Here is a 21,132-nt window from a genome sequence, read left to right on the forward strand (position 1 = left end):
AAAAATCTGAATTTTAAGGTCTTTTGAAAATTCAGAAGCTTCAATACTCTGGGCCTACATTTCTTTGAACACGTTAATGTGTTTATTTTTCAAGGTATAAATACATAAGTGCACACATCTTAAGTGTACATTTCAGTGAACGTTTACAGGTATCAATGCCTGTGTAAAGATGACCCAGATTGAGAGATGGAACATTTCTAGCCGCTGGGCCACATTCCTGCAAGAATGGGGAGAGCCTGTGGCAGCTTCCCCGCAGAAGGGCACTGGCTCTCTGGTTCTCCACAGACCCCACCCGGCCCTATTGTCTGTCTGCTGGCCTAGCTCACCTGTCCCTTCCTTGCCGGGGCTGAGAGGCCCAGCGTCTCATTTCCTCTTTGCTGCCCTGCCAAGTGGGTCCCCAGCTCCCTGACGAGGAGCATGTGCTCCACAACATAAGCCACTTCTTCAGGGTCACACCACTAGTTACGGGACGCTGGGCTCCAGCTCACGTCTGCTGGAGCTCAGCCACGGCCTGGCTGTGGGCTTGCGATCTGGGTCCCCCGCACAGGGAAGGGCCGGGAGGAGCTCGTGGCTGTGGAGGGGTCGCCCGGCCAGAGGGGCTGTGGGCCCTCGGAGCTGCAGAGGGGAGGGGACAAGCGTGGCAGTCGGCACTGAGTTAGCAGAGAATTAACATTCTTGTCAGCAGAGAATGAAGCAGGAATATAATTAAAACTTTGCCCTTGGAATAGCTGATTCATTTGAATTTGATTCCACACATTTGAAAGAGGAACGAGAACGTGAAAATGTGTAGCCTGGTTCTCGCCTTGCCTGGGCCCAGCTGTCATGCCCAGTTCCTTTCTGGGCATTCTGTCCCCTGTCACTGACCAAGGGCCAGGGCGACACTCAGTGAAGAATGACCATATTGGCTTCCAGTGTCACAAATCACCACAGATGTAGCGGCGTTAAACCACATGCATTCGTGAGCTTGCAGCTCTGGAGGTCAGAGACTCAAAATGTGCCTACGGGGCCCAAACCAACGTGTTGGCAGTTGGTTCCCTTGGACTCGGGGAGAATCCATTTCCTCGCCTTCGCCAGTGCCGAGGCCGCCTGCGTCCCCCTCTTCAAAGCCGGCAGCGTAGCGTCTTCCGGGCATCTGCTGGTCTGGCCCCCCGGCCTCCCCTTGTAAGGACCCTAGTGGTGACGTTGGGCCCCCTGGATAATCCAGGTAGTCTCCCTTTAAGATCCTGAACTTAATCACACCTGCTGAGTCTCTGGGAAGGTCACACGTTCACACCATCCGGGATGAGGCCGTGAACATCCTTGGGAGCCATGGCTCTGCTACCACGGTGGCCAAGGACTTGGCTCCTTAGGCTAGCGTGGTGAAGGAAGCAGCGGCTGGGGGCGGGGTCTGCGGCTGGGGAGCGGGGTCTGCGGCTGGGGGCGGGGTCTGTGGCTGGGGGACGGGGTCTGCGGGCCCCTGGAGGGTGCAGGGAAGGGATGTGCTGGGGGCAGGGCGGGGGCGGGGGAGGGGTGCGGCCCAGGCAGAGGCCCCTGGAAGGAAGGATCTTGGCTCTGCTGTCTGGGAGGAGACCGGGACACTGGAAGAATCCTGGGAGGCCGGATTGCGGGGCCGAAGGGGACTCGGACCCGAGTGTGGCTGGAGGCACTGGCCGCAGAGCTGGGCTGTCCTGGCCTTGCCGTCCAAGGTCAGGGATTTGGCCCTTATCCCGAGGAGCCGGAAGCCGCCGGGGAGACAGTACGGCCTAGTGGTTAGGAGTGCCGGCTCCAGCGTGGGCTCCGCCGCAGCGCTGTTGACACTTTGGGCTGGAAAGCTTCCTGTGGAGAGGCTGTCCTGGGCATGGTGGGACACTTAGCGGCAACTCTGGCCTCGGCCCACAGGGTACCGCCAGCACCCCTCCCCCCACACTCCCCGGCGTGACAGCCAAACATGTCTCCAGGGGTAGCCAGGTGCCCCCTGGGGGACACGTCGCCCCTGTTTGGGAAGCACTACCCTGGAGTCACACGGCCTGGGTCCCAGCCCTGGCGCTGCCTCTTCCCGGTGTGTGACGCCACAGCAAGTGCTGAGCCCCGTTACCCCACACTAGTGAGGTTCTCGCACCCAAACTTTGTCATATTCAACAAACGTTTGCTGAACTTTGGGCGACCCTGAGATGGGTGTGGGAAACACAGCTGCATGGAGATGCCTGGTCCCACGAGTGGCCCGTGAGGAGCGCGGGACAGGGACGCAGGCTGGGGGAGGTAGGCCCGCTGCTCAGACACACGCAGAAGGGGCCTGGCCAGAGCTCTGCCAGGGCGGGTTCCTGGGTACAGCCAGGAGACTGGGGGGGGGGGGTGGGGGGCAGGAACAGCATGTGCAAAGGCCCAGAGGCAGGAAAGGGCGAGCTTCTCGGGCACTTGGGGGGCAGGCAGAACTCAAGGTCAGAGATGAGCCTGGAACTGTGGGTGTAGCTGACAATACAGGGACAAGGTGTGGAGTTTGGGCCCTGTTCTGAGAATGACAGGGTCCATCGGAGGGATTACAGCTGTTATAATCTCCCCCCACCAATGTCCAAATTGATTATCCTTAAAATGTACCATTTGGAGGCTTTGGGTGTATTTACAAGGTTGTACAACCATCACCACTACCTCATTCCAGAACATTTTCCCAAAAGAAACTTCATGCTCATTAGGAATCATTCCCCACCCCGGGCCCTGGCAACCGCTCATCTATTTACTTTCTGTCTCTGGGAATTTGCCTGTTCTAGATGTTTCATAATCATACCGTATGTGGCCTTTTGTGTCTGGCTTTCACTCTGCATAATGTTTTCAAGGTTTATCCGTGTTGCAGTGTGTGTCAGTATTTCATTCCTCCTTCTGGCTGAATGATATTCCATTACATGGATGTACCGTATTTTATTTGTCCATCCCTCAGTTGGTAGACATTTGGTTTGTTTCTACTTTTTGGCCATCCTGAATGATGCTGCTGTGAACATCCGTGTGCTAGTTTTTACGTGGACATATGTTTTCATTTCTTTTGGGTAAATGCCTAGGAATGAGTTTGGTTGGTCATAGGGTAACTCTTTTTAGGAAGTTCCGAACTGTTTTCCAAAGCAACTACACCATTTTCCACTCCCACCAGCAGTGACTGTGAGTTTTTGATGGAGGATGCAAACTCGGATGCCAACAGAAACTGGGACTGCTAGAGGGCCAGGTGTTAGAAGGCCAAGGCAGTCCTTCTCATTCCTTTCTGGGGACAGCTGGAGCTGAGAGTCAACTGTCCCCTTCCATGGGGTGTGAATCTCCAGTCTGCCACAGTCCCCACTCTGCCCTAGAGCCTCACCAGCGGAAAGGCTGAGTGGCACTCACCTTGTATCAACAGCCCTGTGCTGTTGCTTTCCTTAGAGTAGAGAGAGGAGATTTCCTCGTAACTGGGTTTCTATTAAAAGGAGGAAAAACCAAGTTAGTCCAAGAAGATCGTGGATTTGGAGGCAAGTGGGAGATTATGTACTTCCCACTAGTTCAAGTGTGTGTCATAAAATCTGCAGCACTTGGAGCCGATGAAAACCTAACCTTGTATGGGGCAGGTGGATTCCAGAGCCAGAGAGCGAGGCTCAGATCTGCCCCTGCGGCAACTCACTCGGCCTCTCAGGGCCAGCCTCCTCCTGTGTCGGCTGCGGGCGTGCCGCTCCTCCCGGAGTCGCCGTGAGGGGTCCATGAGTTAGGCTGGCACCTGGTACGCGGGAGGCGCTCAGCGGGGCCAGGCTCTTCCTGAGGTTGTAGTTGGCGTCCACAGGCTGAGAGAGGCAGAATCTGTCTGGGGCTATGGTCACCACTCTGCCCTGCTGGCTGAGGGTCCCACGGTGGCTAAAGTGTCAGTGGCTTCCATGGAGCGCGAGACCACCTGTCCTCAGAATCAGCGTGACCTGCCCGGTGGGAGCCTGGCCTCGAGGTGACCTCTCAAGCCAGAACTCAACCCTTTATCCCTTTTATTAATGAGAATGAACATTTACTGCGTATTTACTAGAGGCAGGGACTGTAGGTGCTCTACGCCGCAGTGACCCAGGAGGGGGTCCTGTTCCTAATCCCGTCTTACAGAAAGAGCAAGGGAGGCCGGAGAGAAGCGATTTGCCCCAAATCGCACAGGTGGGAAGTGCCAGGGCTGGGTTTGCAGTCTGTGTCCCTCGGTGCCAGGCGTTGGCACCCCTTTCTGGACAGGGCCCTGCTCGGAAGCGGGGTCTCTGGCAGAAGGGTTCTAATTCCTCAGTACTTACAAATAGATTTTTAAACAAAGGGGCTTCCCCCCTACCCCCCCCCCCCCCACAGCCGATTATAAAAGTAGAACGTTTTCGTTGAAGGGAGAAGTGTAGACACATCCCCTGTACTGCCAGCACCCTGCCGTCGGGTGGTTGAGGTCACGCGGGGCCCTCTTTCCGTCCCCTCTCCCTCCCGTGGCCTCCCCGGCCCGTCTGAGCGGTGGCCGGTGGCCGGGGGCTCTGTCTCCCAGAGTCGGCGCAGGCGGGGCGGCCCTGGCCCAGGTTCCAGCCTCTCCCCGCTGCGGCCTGGCCCGGCCGGCCCGGCTGGCAGGCGACTTGGAGACGGTTCAGACATCCGAGCGCGCATTCCTCCGCGTCGCCTCACACTCCCCTCCAGATTGGTATTAACGCAGGGAGCGTAAAATTGGAATCGGCTGGCAGAAGGGAGCAGGACTTTCGTCTGCGTTTTACAGCCAGATGTGCTGGCTGAGCGAGGCTGCCGGGCTGAGGCTTCCTGGCCGCGGCCCCGCGTCCCAGCCACCCCGCCACCCCATCTCCGTGCACACACACGCACACACACACGCACACGCACACGCACACGCACACGTGGCTAATTCAGCCTTTCCGCTCTGCTGCACCAGAGCCCCAGGGCAGCAGGGGCACCACGCAAGCCGCCATCTTGGGTTCATCCAGTGTCGTTTTGCTAAGGATCCGTCCATTCATCCACTCACTCGTGTGCGCTCACGCACCGCCGTCCCTGCGGGCCCCTCCACTGGGCCGGGCTCCGGTCTGGACCTGTGAGCGATGCCGACTCAGCACCTTCTCTTTCCGAACTTACATTCTGCAGGGAGTGGACCATGAACAGACAAGAACGGCGGAGGGCAATGAGGGCACGGGTGCTAGCAAACTGGGAGAGGCCACAGTGCCCTGGGGGGCTGCGTTAGGGTCAGGGGAGGCCTCTCCGAGGAAGAGACGGTTGGTTCAAGGCCTAAAAGACAAGCAGGGCCACCCCATCGAGAAAGGAGCGAAGGGTGCTCTAGGGGGGAGAGAGCACGTGCAAAGGGCCTGTGGAGAGCGAGGAACTGCAGGGACACACGTGGGAGGCAGAAGGGGAGGGCAGGATGGGAGGAGGCCTCACAGGCCACAGGAGGACCATGTTTCTTTCTAGTGAAGGGAGTGCCCAGCACCGAGATGTCCTCATTCCTGTTCCCGGTATAAGAAAATCCTTTCCCTTTTACTAACGGACCAAGGGAGGCCCACAGAGGTGGTGCTTCCTCTGAGATGGCACCATCATTGCCACCTTTGGTGCTTTTAGTTGCACACACGTGCACATTAATGTGTGCTGAGCACAGAAAGGTGTGAAAAGACACACACCAGAGGTCACAAATGGGTGAGTTGAATTTTACTGGGCCTGCACGGTATTTTTGTTAAGTGTGGATTTATTGCTAACATTGATTAAAAACCAGGGAATTTTTTATAAAATTGGAATGTTCTTTTCATTCTTTTTAAAATGGTAGTATCTGACATTTAATGAGATCTTAATATGTGCCAAGCACTTAACTTGTTAATAAGGTTGGTGTTATTATACCCATTTTACAGATTAGAAAATTGAGGCTAATGGAAATTAAGTAACTTGCCAAAAGGCACATAATTATTAAGAGGTAGAACTTGAATTCTAATCCAGAGAGTCCGACTCCAGAGTTCTTTTTTATTTGTTGAAATTGGGAGCTCTGTCCTTGGGGCCTGGACCCAAGTAGGCCCTGTGGGCCTGGACTCAGCCTTCCAGGTGACCCCAGCCCCCACTCAACCCTCCTCACCGCCTGCCTGGCCCCTGGTGGCTTCTAGGTTCTATATAGTACATCAACCGTTAAAGTGAGCATTCGGCCATTTCTTTTTTTTTTTTTTTTTTTGAGACAGAGTCTCACTTTGTTGCCCAGGCTAGAGTGAGTGCCGTGGCGTCAGCCTAGCTCACAGCAACCTCAAACTCCTGAGCTCAAGTGATCCTCCTGTCTCAGCCTCCTGAGTAGCTGGGACTACAGGCATGCACCAGCATGCCCGGCTAATTTTTTTTTTCTATATATATTTTTAGCTGTCCATATAATTTCTTTCTATTTTTAGTAGAGATGGGGTCTCGCTCTTGCTCAGGCTGGTCTCGAACTCCTGAGCTCAAACGATCCGCCCACCTCGGCCTCCCAGAGTGCTAGGATTACAGTGAGCCACCGCGCCCGGCCGGCAATTTCTTAAGAATCCATTTGCAACAAAAAAGGCTTTGGAATTTGATGAGTGTGCCCTGAGGCTCTCCTCTGCTACTTCCTGGCTGTGTGACTCTGGGGAGGTGACCTAACCTCTCTGAGCCTCAGTTTCCTTCCTCTGTAAAATGGAGGCTAAATATAGGGTCACTAAGGAGAAATGTGAGGGGACACAGGAGGGGGCTGTGACTGTTATTGCCAGGCCCGTCGGGGAGCCCGGTTGGAGGAAGGCTGGTCACAGTGATTAAGGGCTGGGCGTCCCTGCCGGCCAAGGGAGCGTGGCCAGGACTGTGCTCCAGCCTCGCAGCTGTGGCATCACGTCCTCTCCGTCTCTCCTCCAGGCCTTCGTCAGGATGGTGGGGCGCCACGTCGCCTTCCTGGAAGCCGACGTGCTTCGGGCCGAGCGGGACCACGGGGCCTTCCCGCGGGCCCTGCGGAGGTGGCTGGGCGCCGCCGGGTGCCCCTCCTTCGGGAACGTGAGTATCCTGCCCTCGACGTGAGGGAGGGCCTCTCCCCGTTTCCTCCCAGACCCCAGAGTGGGGACAATCGCTCAGGAAACTGGAGTTCAAAGGGCACATTTCACTCCTGCAGACGGGAAATGGTCTGTTGGGCCAGGTGGCTGGGGAGCCTCAGCCCTTCCCTCCTTCCTGCGTCCCCCTCGTCTTGCCCTGCGCTCCCAGCTTCTGTGCCGTGACTGCTCACGCACTCACCCGTCATTTATTGAGTGCCTAACGTTTGCTGAGTATTGTAGTCCATCTGGGGTTCCCGTAGTGAGCAGAAACAGCCCTTGCCCTCCTGCCCTGCCTTTGCACACTTAGGGACGATGCTCGACGACACCCAGAATTCCGGCCAGGTCCCCCTTCCTGAGGCACGCAGCAGCCTCCGGCTGACCAGAGGAGCCAGGAGGGTGGATGGGCGCCCAGCCTGCGTGTTGCCCTTTGTGGCCTACAGAGGCCTTTGCCTTCCACTTCTCCTCTGCCGTCCTGGGATCCTTTCCATGACCCTGCAAGGAATGAAGGATCATGTGTCCGTTTTTAAAAAATTATTTTTATTAAAAAAATTTTTTTTTTAGAGATGGGGTCTCGCTGTGTTGCCCAGGTTGGTCTCAGATTTCTGGGCTCAAGCCAGCCTCCCGCCTGAGCCTCTTGAGCAGCTGGGACTACAGGTATGAGCCACTGCACCTGTCTCATGTGTCTCTTTTATGGATGAGAAAACTGAGGCCAGATTCTGTGACAGAGACCTTCCGTGTTTAAGACACGTTCATCCTTCCAACTTATCACCTGCTGATGCCCAGGTCCAGGGGACATCTGCCAATGTCTGGAGACGTTTTAGTTGTCACAACTGGGGTGGGGAGGTACTGGCATCTCGTGGGTAGAGGCCACCCTGCAAGAGGACAGCCCCTCACAACAGAGAATTAGCCAGTCCTGATGTCAGTAGTGCCGAGTTTGGGGAACCCTGCCCTGAGCGGTATTTGATGATTATAATAACAGTTTATGTCAAGTCTGTTGTAAGCGCTTTATATGCTGTTTTGTGTGGCACTGAATTCTCACAGCGGCCTTTCGAGGAAGGCACTTTTATCATCATCCCCATTTTATAGACGAGGAGACTGAGGCTCAGGGGTAAAGGGGCTTGTCTGAGGCCAAACAGCCTGCAGTGCTTTGTCTGTGGGGCTCGAGCTCAACAGGAAAGGTGCTTGTCCTGCCTTGCCCCACCCTGTCCTGCCCCACCCCTGCTGCCTCCCACTGCTCCCTGGGCCCTGCCTGGGGTCCCCAATCTGCTCCCCTGTCCCCACCATTCCTCCCGCCTGTCCCCCACCTGTCCATCTCCACCTTATTTATCACAACGTTGCAGGTCTGTGTTAGGCACTTTGCGTGCACTGATTTGGTTGCCTTTCCCAGTCATCTGGTGTGCGGGGTGGTCACCATGTCCCCGTGTGACAGGCAAGGAAATGGGAATTCAGAAAGTCTCAGGAGCTCTGCCTGTGGGCAGAATCTGGCCCATGTAAACTCACTCTATTTAGCCAGGAAACCTATTTAAACGGTGTGACTTGGGACGCCTGATTGGGCATTTGCTCTCCGGTCACAGGCCCCTGGCCCCACGGCTCCCTCTGTCTTACACCTGGCTGAGGCAGGTGCTGCTCACCTGCTCACCTCCAGGTGAGTGACTTACCCAAGCCCAGTGACAGCTGGACAGGAGTCTCACAGGTCTCATGCTCTAGGAACTCCTACTGATCCTTCAGAGCCCAAGTTAATGCCACCTCCTGTGAGAAGCCCTCTGGGATTGCCCTTCTCCAGACAAACTCAATCTCTTTGCCTGCCAATGACAATGAAATCACAAGCTGCATCCTTTGTCCTCCTCTCCCTCAAGTTACGGTGACCATTCCTGGTGATAGGGACTTTAGAAGCACTTTAGGGGGAAAAAGGACAGAGGACCTTGGCTACATGTGGCCTGCAGCAAGTATCCTAAGAGTGGGTCCTGCTGGGCCCTTGGTCTGCACTTGATACTGTTCCTGTAATCTGCGCAGTTGTCCCCATGAGGTTGGCACCAGTGTTCTCATTTACAGAGGCAGAGACAGGCTTGGAGAAGGAGAGTCACCTATCCGAGGTCATTGCTGGGTTTGGAACCCAGGCCTGTGGGACTCCAAAACTGGGGTCCCCCTGCCACTCCTGCTGCAGGAATGTGGCATCCCCCCGGGTGTGGCTGGGCACGCTGGGACCTGCACCCTCCCGTCTCCACCCGACTCTGGGCCGTGCTGAGCCATGGAGAGGCCCCCCAGCTACCTGTGGTGACTTGTTCCAGGAAGTGCGTCCCAGCCAGGGGTGGTGAGTCATTCAGCAACCCCGGCGTGTTGATCTTGGCCCCACGAGGCTTTGTCTGGGGAGCGGTGCAGCCGAGAACATGCACACGCGTGTGCAGGCCCAAAGGCTTCCATCGTTGTGACTACACCCAGGGTGCAAGCTGGGGGCCTCTTCTAGAAAACGGTTGTCATGGCCGGTGTCAGGGCTGTCTCTGCGGGTACCTCGCAGCCTACCCTGTGAAGCAGGTCTGATCTTTGTTCCTGGTTTACAGCTGAGGAAACTGAGTCACTGTGGGGTTGAACTGCTTGCCCACACAGTGAGCGGCGGAGCCAGGATTCAAACTTGTGATGTGTGGGCCCAGAGCTCGTGCGGTTCTGGGCACAGTCCGACCTCTGGACTAGCTTTCCGGGGGGGGGGGGCGGGGGGAGGATCCTCGAAGGGTACCCAGACGGTGCTTGGTTTCTTCCGTCTAGATTCCTCCAAAGCTGGGATTTCGTCGCGTAGCCTCTCAAATCCTCAGAGGGCCCGACAGGCAGTCTGCTGACACGGGCAAGATCACGAGAGGCTTTGCTTGCGGGGAAACTGTTTGGATTTGATGCAAAATGATAAGGGCTGAACCGAGGCAGAGGAGAAAGACTCCAGAAGTCTCAGGAGGCGGGTTCTGAGTGTGGGCTTTAAGTGCATCGACGGGTCTGGAAATCCAGCTTGCTTGTGAGCAGCGGAGTGGCCCAGGACAGACTCAGTGCTCAGGGCTGAGCGATTGTCACGGGGTGGCCGGCACAGAGCCAGCCCTGCTGTGCCAGGCACTGTTCTCAACTCATCAGTCCTTGTGACGTCCCACGAGGGAGGTGCTATTTTTATCCCCCTGTTACAGGTGAGGCAACTGAGACACAGAGAGGTTAAGTAACCTACGCAAGGCCACACAGCTGGGCATCAGGGCATGAACCTGCATCCTTACCCCTCTGGATATTGCCTTGGGAGAGAGCTGTGATCTCTTCCCTCAGGGGGCTTGTGTCTGGTGAGAGAATACAGGCAATGCCCAAATTCCAAGAATATCCGGTACATAGCCGTTTCTAAAGTAGGGCTGGCCTGACCTCGTCTGAGGGAGTCAAGGATGGGCTCTGAGGAGGGGCCGGGGGGCCAGGGGGCCCGGGGGCAGGCTGGGGAGGAAGTGTGGGTTTGCAGTCAGAGAGGGCTGCCCTGGCAGCAGGAGGCATGGGCCGTGCAGTGCTGAGCGTGGCATGAGCGTGGCAGGAGCGTGGCTGGCACCGTAGAGAGTGGAGGGAGCAGAGAGCAGGGAGGTGGCGGGGCCCAGATTGCAGGGCCTCAAAGCCACGCACGGGAGTTTCACACCGTTCCAGGGCAGGGGGAGCCTTGGGAGAGTTTGCAGCAGGGCTCGCTCCGCGAGTTGCCGGGGCTTGCCCTCGACCCTGAGCTCAGGCCGCTGCTCAGGGTCATGACGTCTTGTTGCGACTTGAACGAGAGCTGAGCAGGGCACGGGGTGCCCTCCACGCTGCAGGGTTCAGCTGCTCAGAGTGTTTCCTGTCCTGGAAGCGTCTCCTGCTGTGCCCTGAGCTCTCTGGAATTCTCTCCTTGCCAGGTCTTGGGCCCTTGGCCAACGAGAGGAGAGACCAGTGGCTGCAGGAGCAGGACTCACGTCTTCCAGAAGAGCGGCCGAGTCCCAGAGAGGCCCTGGGGAGGGGTGGTCAGCCCAGCGCCTGCACGCAGAGGGCCCCTCGCATCTGGGGGTGGTTTAGGCGTGCAGAAGCGAAGGTGTGAAAAGGGCTGGAGCCACGTGGGCCTCAGAAGTGCGCAGGAGGCCACGGCAGGTGTCCCCTTGGCCTGGGCGTGTCCTGCTGCCTGTGCCAGGCCAGCCCTCCCCTTGGCGCATGTGCCCAGAGGCGTGGAGCAGCCTCGCTAATTTGCCGTAAACCACTGTTTGCTTTCTGCCGAGCCAAAACATCTTGTTCACGAGGTGTCATTTTGATTAATTTTTCCGAGGGAGAAGAATGTGATGCTTTCCAAGGAAGGCTCTTCGGCCCGACAGGACAACCAGCGGGGGCCAGGTCCCGCCTCGCGCACAGAGCGAGCTGCCCGGGCGGGCGGTGGCCTGGCCTGGCCTGGGGCCTGCCTGGCCGCCTGTTCACCCCGACCCCGCCAGGGCCAGCGGAGGCCGGGGGAGGCCGTGACTGGAGGGAAGGACGGTCCGAGGAGCTGAAGGCGAGAGGGCGGCTTTGGGGTGGGGCAGAGTGGGGACGACAGGGTGTGGGGTCTGACTCGCTCGGACCCCAGCAGCTGTCACAGGGTGACAGAAGCGGCGGGAGGCCGTGGGGAGTGCCGTGGACTGCGGTCGGTGGCAGAGCGCGTGCCTCGTCTGAAGGGGCAGAGACTGCTTGGCACCAGCCCTGCAGAAATGGGCGCCAAGTGTGTGGCCAGATTTTCCTATCTGGGGGAGAAAGCTGGACGTCTGGAGTTTTATATGAATCTTCCAATGTCTAAAAGTCGGCAGTTCATTTCTCTAACTGTTAAACACTGTGTGGAAAGATGTGAGCACCTGTGGGTCGCACCCAGCACGTCCCCAGCTCTGGGTTTTCGGCCGACGCCCTGAACCCGCGGCCCCAGCCCTTGGGAGGCATTTGGGCCAGGTTTGGGGGCAGTGGGAGGGCGTCTTCTCCACTTTCTTGGCACCAGCCCCAGTGGGAGCCCTCAGCTCTAAACAGCAGCGTGACTAACAGCGAACGGTTGTATTAAGCACCTACTGTATACGAAGTGCTTTCTGTGCCTTAGCTTCCCGTAACACTCTCTGAGACAGATGTTGTTATTCCAGGAAGGGACCTGAGGCTCAGAGAGGGCTATTCACTTGCTCGGGGCCCACAGCATAAGTGGCAGAGCTGGGATTTGCTCGAGCTCTGACCTGTTCAGTGTGTCTCTCCCTCCCTCTGAGATCCTCCCAAGGGCACGGGTCACAGCCGCAGTGGCCAAGGTACACACTGGAGATCCTCAGGCCAAATCTCCACCAACTACACGTGTTCTCTGTCCAGTGCGGCATATGGATATGTTTGAGTTAGTTGCCAGCATTGTAAAAAGCAAATTTCACATAAAAGCCTGCACTTGTGGCCTGAGTGGGGCCCTGAGCAGCGTCCCCACCGAGGCGCCGTCAGGCCCACGTTCCCCATTCGCAGCACCTGCCTGTGCGTTTGTGTTTCCTGCTCGGGTTCAGCACGTCGTAGTAGGTGTTCAGTGAACAGTCACCGGGGGATGTTCTTAGGCTCCTGTGGCCCCTGCCGGCCTCCTGGGTTTCCCGGGCGGCGTCCTCCGGCAGCGGAGAGCTGGGGGGGGTGTTGAGGGCTGTGGGGGGGCCGGGGTTGGAGCTGCCCTGCCCTGACATGCAGAGTCGGTGTCCTCCCCTCCCCCAGGGCCCCCAGCTCCCGCCCTCCCCTCCCCTCCCTGCCAGCCTGGAGGAGGGGGCTGTGCCTCGCCCTCTGCAGACCCCCTGGAGAGGTGACCTGGGAGGAGCTGGCGGGGCTGGGCTTTATCTTGGGGCTGGAGGCCACCGAGACACAGACACAAAGAAGGGAGAGGAGCTCCTCAGGCGCCTTCTCCCAGCCCTGAACCCGCCATTCCTTCTCCTTCGGCCCCATCAGCCCTTGCGGTAAAAATGCAACATGAGCAGATGGCAAATACTAACGTGACAAGGGAGGGCCGAGTAGCGCTCGGTCCCAGCCCTGCCACCGCCTCACCAGCCCCGACCAAACTGGCTCCCAGGGAGTCACACGGCCCCAGGGCGTTCGCGGGCTTGTTTCATCCGGGATCTTTGGTGGGTGCGTGCTGGGGAGGCACGGGGGCTCCTGGCCGGCCTGGGCACCAAACGCTCCTTAGGCCTTGCAGTCTCGTGATCCCGAGGGCGGGAAGGGAGGAAGTTCCTTCCGACAACAAGGGGTTCTCATTCCTGTGGGGGGCTGTTTGTTGAGGCATACGTGGAAACGCCCCAACTTCTCTCTGGGTGGTGGGACACTCAGCATGCCCTTCTTCCAGTGCAGTGTCACCGTCAAGCATCCCTGTGACAACAGTGCCCTCAGGCCCAGCCCTGCCGCCATTGTCTGTGGCCTTTGCACATGCTGGTCCCCCTGCCTGGAATAGCCTTCCTGCCCCCTGCCTGGCAATGTTTATTGCCGCTCAAGGCCCCAGTCAGACGTCACCACCTCTGGGAAGCCACCTGGGTTCCCCGAACTGTAGCGTGTTCCCTGGTCGGCCCATCATCTTGGGGGTTGTCTGTGTTTTCACCTGTTGTCCCCTAGACTGCGAGTCTCTCAAGGGCAGGGCCTGTGTCGTATCTTTGCCTTAGTAACAACAGTAGTTATGACGACGTCGGTGCCAGGAGCCGGAGCGTTCTGGGCTCCCCTTTGGGCCGGCACTGCCAGCACTTAGCTGCCGTCACCTGGTTCACCTTCAGGCCCACCTGTTCCCTAGGGACTGCAACCATCCCACTTTTCAGGCGAGGAAACCGAGGCTCAGAGAAGTTGGAAGGTTTCAAGCCAGGGGCCAGCCCACTCGACTCCAGAGCCCCAAACTCTTCATGCCCCAGGGGTCAAAAGTCAAAGGCCAGGGATTAGGTAGGGCCCTGAGTGAGGCAAAGGGGCCAGGTGGGGACTGTGGCCAAGAGAAGAGGCAGGTGGCAGGTGGCCTCAGCTGTTGAGGCTCAGCGTGGCCTGATCTTGCACTTTTTAAAGAGATGATGCAGATTTCTCTGTGAAATCAACTGATTTTGGGAACAAATCTGAGAGGCTCAAATCTCAGGGGGCCGATTGGTTCAGAGGCCTCCATCTGTGCCTTAGCAACAGTCTGTGGTGAACTGGTGCCTTGTGCGGAGCCTGGCCGGGTGGGGGCGCGATGCCTGTGTGTGGGGCAGGAGGGGGACAGAGGGAGCCGTGTCATAGCAGTGGGCATCAGCCTCGAGAATGCAGCTGTGCCGAGTGGGCAGGACCAGGCTTTCTGAGGTGTGGGCCTGCTGTCGCTGGCATGGCGGGTCACCCCACCTGGCCTTCCCCCCAGTCCACGCTCCCAAGGCCCTTGGCACGGCGCTAACGCGTAGTAGGTGCGTGCAGTAAGGGTGGGCGGTCGGGACTGATTTGTAGACAGCCCCCTTGTGAGGGATGGATTGTTCCATGCCTACCCCTTTGTCCCTGACATCTTCGAGGCCTCCAAAGCTGGTTCCAGAAGCTGGTGTCTACAGAACCCCACCGCCCCCGCTGCCACCACCACCACCTGTTTTTCCACCGCGGCAGCACCGGGGCCACCATGGGTCCCGCCAGCAGGAGTTGAACGGGGCAGCTCGCTCTCCCCTGAGCCGCCGTCCCCCTGGACCAGCTTCCTCCGTGGCTCATGCCAGACCATGGCCAGCCTGGCCAAGACGGTGGCTCAGGGGTGTGGCTCCTCAGCAGAGGCCCGGCCCAAGGATGCATCCCAGGAGATGCTGGTGGTGAGAGGGGACAGGCTAGTCCACCTGGGCACACCCTCTGTGGGTATCTGCATCCCGATCTGGGCTCCACCCCTTCCACCTCCTCCCTGTCCTCGGCCCTCCCTGCCACGGCCACTGGGGGAGTGGGCCAGGCGAGGTCCCCACCGCACCCCTGCCACGTGGAGATTTCAGCCTCTGCCTCTGCGTCCCCATCCGTCTGTGTCTCCTGCTGTCTCTGTTCCTGTGTCTCTGCCTGCATCCATGTCTCTCTCATTCCTCCGCTGTCTCTGCCTCTCTCCATCTGTTCCTGTGTGTCTCTGCCTGTGTCTCTGTCCTATGTCTCTCCCTGTGTCACCCACACAACCTCAAACCTGTGCTGTGACCCCCACTCTCCAGGCCACAGTCCTTTCATCCCCCTCCATCGCCCTCCCCCAGCTGCATCTGCCTGGCCGCCCTCAGGGACCGCCCCCCCCATGGGAAGAGAAGGGGTGTGGGCCCGAGTGGGCCCCCCACCACGGAGAGGAGGGGGCGGCAGGCCTGAGGCAGCCGTCCACCAGCCAGCCGGGGCCGTGGGCACCCGCTGCCCCTCTCTGAACCCTGGGGTCTGCATCAGGACATAGTGTGCCCACAGGAGGGCCCCACGGGACCCTCTTACTTACTTACTGTGTAATGAGCACTTGGTACGTGGGAGCTGTTGGAATTTGGCACCTGAGGAAGAAGAAATGATGCAACTGGGTCCCTGCTTGGGCTCAAGGTCTTTCCACAACATCGAACTCGCAGGCTGGAGCTCCGGGCAGAGAAGTCCGAGGTGGGCCGCTCACTTCTGACTGCTGTGCCCGAGAGAAAAGAGGTCGGGGCAGCCGAGAGTGGGCCAGGAAAGGAGCGTGGAGGGAACAGCACGGCCCGATGCGTGGTGCCGGCGTGGCGTGTGCAGCCCAGCCTGAGACAGGCGGCCGGGCCGCAGGTGTCCACAGGCGAGGTCGGGCTGGTGGGCGGCGGGTTCCGCAGTGAAGTGACAAGCAGAGGTGGCCCCTTTGTCGGCGCAGACCTGCCCGACGCCTGCAGCTCTGGTCACCGTGTCTGGAGAAGGAGCGATCCCTTTGATGCTCAAAGAGTCTGGGAAGCACTTGAACTTGTTCTGTTCATGGTCAGCTTTCTGCTGGGAAAATAAACCATGTCTCGTTAGGCAGTAAATCCATCCAGGTGCCTGTTCTGGCCAATACCGTTGCACCTTGACATGCTGCCAGCCCCAAAGTCAAGGCCAAAGTTCCCGTTACTTGGAGTGTCCTAATAATTAACCTGGGAACCTCAGCTGGAGAGGGGAGATGCTGGTGTTTAAATGAAGTAAGAAGCCAGAGCAGGGAGTGGCTGTTTCAGGGCCGGACATCACAAGGAGCTGTGACCAGGCTTGGGGATCTCAGCCTGCTGGCCTCCTCGGCCCCTCCTGTGCCTGGCAGCTCGTTGATGGCAGGGACCTGGCTCTGGAGGCCTTGGGCAGCGCCCCCTCAGCTTTGGGGGGGCAGGGAGGAGGAGCTTGGGTAACAGCAATGGGTCAGCCGGTGCTTTGAGAGAAATGGGAAGTCGCAGGCCGGGGGCTGCCGGCATCTCCGTGGCTGGTGTGCGGCTCCTGTGACCTCTCGCTGTCTGGCCAGCAGGCATTTATTAAGTACCTGCTGTGAGCCAGGCCCCCTCATTGACGGACGAGCCGTGTCTCTCAGTGACGGGGGGATGTGCTGGCACTTACAATTTTTGAGGCTCCTTGTAAACTAAAAATTGAAGCAGCACCAGGACTGGCTCTCACCGTTGTGATTTAGCTTAAACGTTCATGTTTTGAAATTAAAAATGCAACATTATAAAATTGCACACTTGGGCTGTTCACAAGCTAATGACGGCATTAAAAAAGAATATGAATTCGGGGGCCGTAATTATAATGAAATTAGCCGGTAATTCATTGAGCACGATTTTCTAAGCACTTTGTGGTTACGTGGGCATAACACACTATGTGGTAGAACTATCACTAGCCCTGATTTCCAGAGGAGAAAACGGAGGCACAGAGAGGTTAGTAACTTGGCCAAGGTCACACAGCTAGAAGGGGCGGGGGGGGGGGGCGGTCCCTGCCATCAGAGAGATGTGGAAATGGGACACAGTTTGCTGTGCTGGATGAAGGGACCCTGTTCTCAATGCTGGCCGCTCTGTTGGGGTGTTGGAGGGAATGTCAAAGTGCAAATCCGAGGTCTTCTGTGACCCCTGTCTCCACTCCACCCTCATTCCCAGGAGCAGCCTGAGCCTCCTGGAGGGAGTGGGCAGGTGGCAGGAGGCTCATAAGCCTTGACCTCTGGGCCCCCAGAAGGAGTTAAACCCCAACCCAGATCCCCCATTTCTGGTTCTTTAAAGAGTGTCGGTGGTAGGGGTGAGGGTGGGCGGCTCAGCTCGGCCTGCAGGGTATTATCATCTTTCCCTCTGTCCCTTGGGCTCCTGAGATGGGAGACCACGCCCCGTGTTGCCACCTGGAGGCTGCCCCTCCCCTCCCCTAAGCTCCCCTCTTATGCGTCCTTGGCCACTCTAGGAGCTGCCACATGAGAGACCCCAGCCTGGGGCCAGGCTTAGCTCCTCCCCTGCCACATCTTCACTCCACCACCTTCATTCATTCATTCACATTAAACATTTGTCCCTGATATCCTTGGGGACTGGCTCTGGGACCCCTTGTAGACACCAAAATCCATGGATGGTGAAGTCCCTGGTATTAGTGGTGTAGTGTTTGCGTGTAACCGACGCACATCCTCCTGTATGCTTTTATTTATTTATTTATTTTTTTGAGACAGGAGGGCAGTGGCACCATCATAGCTCACTGCAGCCTCCAACTCCTGGGCTCCAGCAGTCCTCCCGCCTCGGCCTCCCGAAGTGCTGGGATTACAGGTGTCGGCCACCGTGCCTGGCCAAGATTGTACCCATCCCACACAACTTTATTCAGGCTCGTGTAGCCACCACCACAGCCAGGAGACTGCGAGGTCCCAGTGCCACGAGGACCCCCTGTGTGGCCTTCATAACCACCTCGGCTTTCCTGCCCCCACCGCCTGCCCAGCCCTGGCTGCTCCGTCCTCCGTTTCTAACATTGTGCCATCGGAACGCTGTTCTGTGGATGGAATCACGCGGTCTGTAACCTTAGGGGACTGGCTTGTTTCGCTCGGCACAGTTCCCTGGAGATCGTGCAGGTTGCTGTGTGAATCGAGTCTGTCTGGATGCGTTTGCAGGTAGAACCGATGGGCCTTGCTGGGGACGTGGGTGGCAGTTGGAGACCTGGGCGTGGAGGTCAGGGCTGGAGCCACCAGGGTCTCACCGTGAGGCTGGATGAAGTTGCTCAGGGATGAGGAGGTGCGAGAGGTTGGAGGACTGAGCCCGGACTGATCGGCTGACCAGGCACCCCCCTCGCAGCAGGTGCTGTGCTGGGCGCAGGGCACAGCAGCGAACCCGCAGACCGGAGCCTGCAGCGGTGGGGGGCTGACCGGCCGCGGCATCGGGGAGACGTGGTGGCGTGTGCTCGGGCTCTCTGTTCCTCATCCTTGCTCTCTCTGCAGCCATAGAGGGCTGGCACCACTGGAGGCCCAGGCCTTGGCCCTGGGTGGAGGGTCTAGACCAGGGGTTTCCGGGGGTCCTGAACGACAAGAGAGAGGAGAGCAGTGCTGCCCCTAAGGCACAGTGGTGGCCCAGCAGCAGACCACGCTGTCTTCTGAGATGTCTTTTGTGCTTGTAGAAGGTTATTGCTTTGACCAAGGGATGGGGTTGGGAGCGAGGGGGGCGTAGTGCCCGGCGTGGAGAGGATGACTCCGGCACCAGCCATTAACTGAAGGAGAGGTCGGGACTCCAGGAGCCCCGAGGGGGATGGGCAGGGGAGGAAGGGGCCTGGCACGGACAGCAGTGTCTGCTGGCCAAGGTTGGAGAGATCAGACTCTGGATCAGGAGCTGGTGCCCCCAGGGAGACCTGGTTCTGGAGGGTTCCATGACACCAACTCCCCCATCTAGCTGTCCCTGTGTGTGAGCTTGGATTTAGTAGCCAGCGTCTCAGCAGAACTTCTGGGGGCTCCTCTGCTGGCTTCCGTGTTAACGCTTTGCCTCCAGCTAGAAGCAGAATCTATGGGGATCCAGGAACCTTCCAGAGCTGCTGCCTGGGGACAGCATCACCTTAATGAGATTACACCTGCTTATCCCTGCTGCTAGGGTCACTCTGGGCACTGGCAGCCCACTCTGGGAGCCCTCAGGCCTGTGCCGCTGTCCCTAGGCCCCCAGTGGCCTCCCACTCCCACCAGCTGCTGTGGTCACGGCAGAGGCTGGGGCTGGGGCCGGCCTGGGCAGGAGGCTCCTGACGGGAAGGGGCGGGCGGGCTCTGCGGGCTCCCCGAGTCCGGCCAGCCCGACCCTGCGGGCAGGATCGGACACGCAGGGGCTGCTCACAGCTGCCAGAGCACTCTGGAAGACTGGAGGCCCCGGAGCAGACATTGCAGGCAGGACAGCCAAGTGTGACCTGAGGTACAGAAAGCCCCGGGCCAGGACAGAGAGTGGAGGCCAGGAGCTGAGGGGGAAGGCCCGTGGGCTGGCCATGGCAGGGGCTGGTGCCAGGAACTCGGAAGAGCCCGAGTTGAATCCCGACTCAGCCTCTTACCAGCTGTGACCCTGGGCACTCGACCTGGCCCTGTTCCCTCTGGGCCTGCTTTCTCGTCTGTGGAGTGGACGTTGTCACAGTTCATGTCTCACGGCTCTTGTGAGCACTAGAGGACACGGCAGGGCAAGGGCAACAGGTGCTGGCCTCACTGGTGGCCCCAGCGCAGCAGTCCCCACGCCCTGGGGCCCGGGGCTGGAAGCCAAGGCCTTCTCCGTCCTGTGCCCTCGACGACCCTGCGGAGACTTGCCCGGGTGTTGCCAGGCGGGACGGTGGCCAGCTGGGCAGCACACGCCCTGTCTGACGGGGCCGGCTCGCGGCGCCTGCAGGAACCGACCCACTGTGGCCAGACGGCTCAGCTTCTCAAGAGAGATAGGCACTCAGCATTTATTTTCACATCCCAGTTCTTCAGTGTTGGCAGCCAACTCATTTGTAATCTGTCCCCACGCCAGATGCTGACCAAAGATCACCAGCTTGCGATCTCCGAATAGTCTGGAAGGCGCAACTCCTGAGGGTCCCGAGGTTGGAAAGCAGATGCTGAAGGGGCGTCCTGGGTCCTGACTGAGAGCTCCGGGGACCTGTGTCCTGGCTCCGTGCTGGGGCCGGGCAGGCCGGGCGTTGAGCCCCAGTGCCGCCCATTCCAAGCTGGGTGATGGTGGCCACGTGTCTCTCTGAGCCTCACTTTCCTCTTCTGAAAAATGGGATCAGAATCACCTCGCTCAGCAGCCGTAAGGACGAATGTGCTGTGAACCTGCGGGGCCATCGTGGGCTGGCGCTGGCCCGATACGCGTCACTGTGGTTGCGCTGAGAGAGGCTGCAGCTTGGTGTGTGGAGTGACACTGGCCTGAGTCTTCTGTTTCCTTTTCTTAAATAAGTTTTTAAGTTTTAGAATTAGAGCAAAGTTGCTGTGATAGCGCGGAGAATCCCTGTATGCCCCCGCCCAGTTTCTCCCGCTGTTGACGTGCTCCGGGTGCAGTCACGGCTCGGGACCCGACACCGGCGCGTCATTATGGACTAAACGCCGCAGTTTACTCGGATCTCACCAGTGTCCTCTTCTGTTCCAGGATTGCGTCCAGGATACCGGATGGTATTTAGTCACTATGTCTCCTTTGCCACCTCTGGTTCATGTCAGTTTCTCCGACTTGCCTTGTTTATGATGATCTTGGCAGTTTTGAGGTATTCCGGTTAGATATTTTGAACAATATCCTTTTTAATTTTTTTTTTTTTAGAAATAGGGTCTCATTCTGTCATCCATGCTGGAGTGCAGTGATCCGATCATAGCTCACTGTAGCCTTGAACTCCTGGACTCAAGTGCTCCTCCTGCCTCAGCCTCTCGAGTAGCTGGGACTACAGGTGCCCACCACTGTCCAGCTAATTTAAATTTTTTTTGTAGCGATGAGGTCTCGCTGTGTTCCCCAGGCTGGTCTCATACTCCTGGCCTCAAGTGATCGTCCTGCCTCAGCCTCCCAAAGTGCTGGGATTACAGGTTGAGCCACTGGGACCAGCCTATATCCTTTACTTAGGGCTTGTCTGATGTTTTTTCGTGGTTAGATTGGACCCGTGGGGTGCCCTGCTCGTCACATCATAGCGAGGCGCATACTTCCCATCCCCCTGAGCGCGCTGAACGTCACCGCCTGGCTGCGGCAGGTCTGCAGGTTTCTCTCTGTGCAGTCACTCCCCCCCTTCCGTTCTCTGCTCTTGGAAGCAAGTCACTAAGTACAGCCCCCACTCAAGGGAGGAGG

The 21,132-nt window shown here is 58.3% G+C and overlaps 1 protein-coding gene across 1 annotated transcript in view; it reads left to right on the forward strand.

The window, feature by feature from the left end:
- The window catches only part of BCAS4 (breast carcinoma amplified sequence 4), a 49,542-nt gene that overhangs the window by 23,780 nt on the left and 4,630 nt on the right, over window positions 1–21,132 (forward strand). Inside the window, exon 4 of the mRNA XM_069496140.1 lies at window positions 6,823–6,957. Within this exon, the coding sequence (XP_069352241.1) occupies window positions 6,823–6,957 (135 nt within the window). The remainder of the gene's footprint in view (window positions 1–6,822; window positions 6,958–21,132) is intronic.

This window comes from Eulemur rufifrons, chromosome 20 (genome assembly GCF_041146395.1).
Source record: "Eulemur rufifrons isolate Redbay chromosome 20, OSU_ERuf_1, whole genome shotgun sequence".
Lineage (NCBI taxonomy): Eukaryota > Metazoa > Chordata > Mammalia > Primates > Lemuridae > Eulemur > Eulemur rufifrons.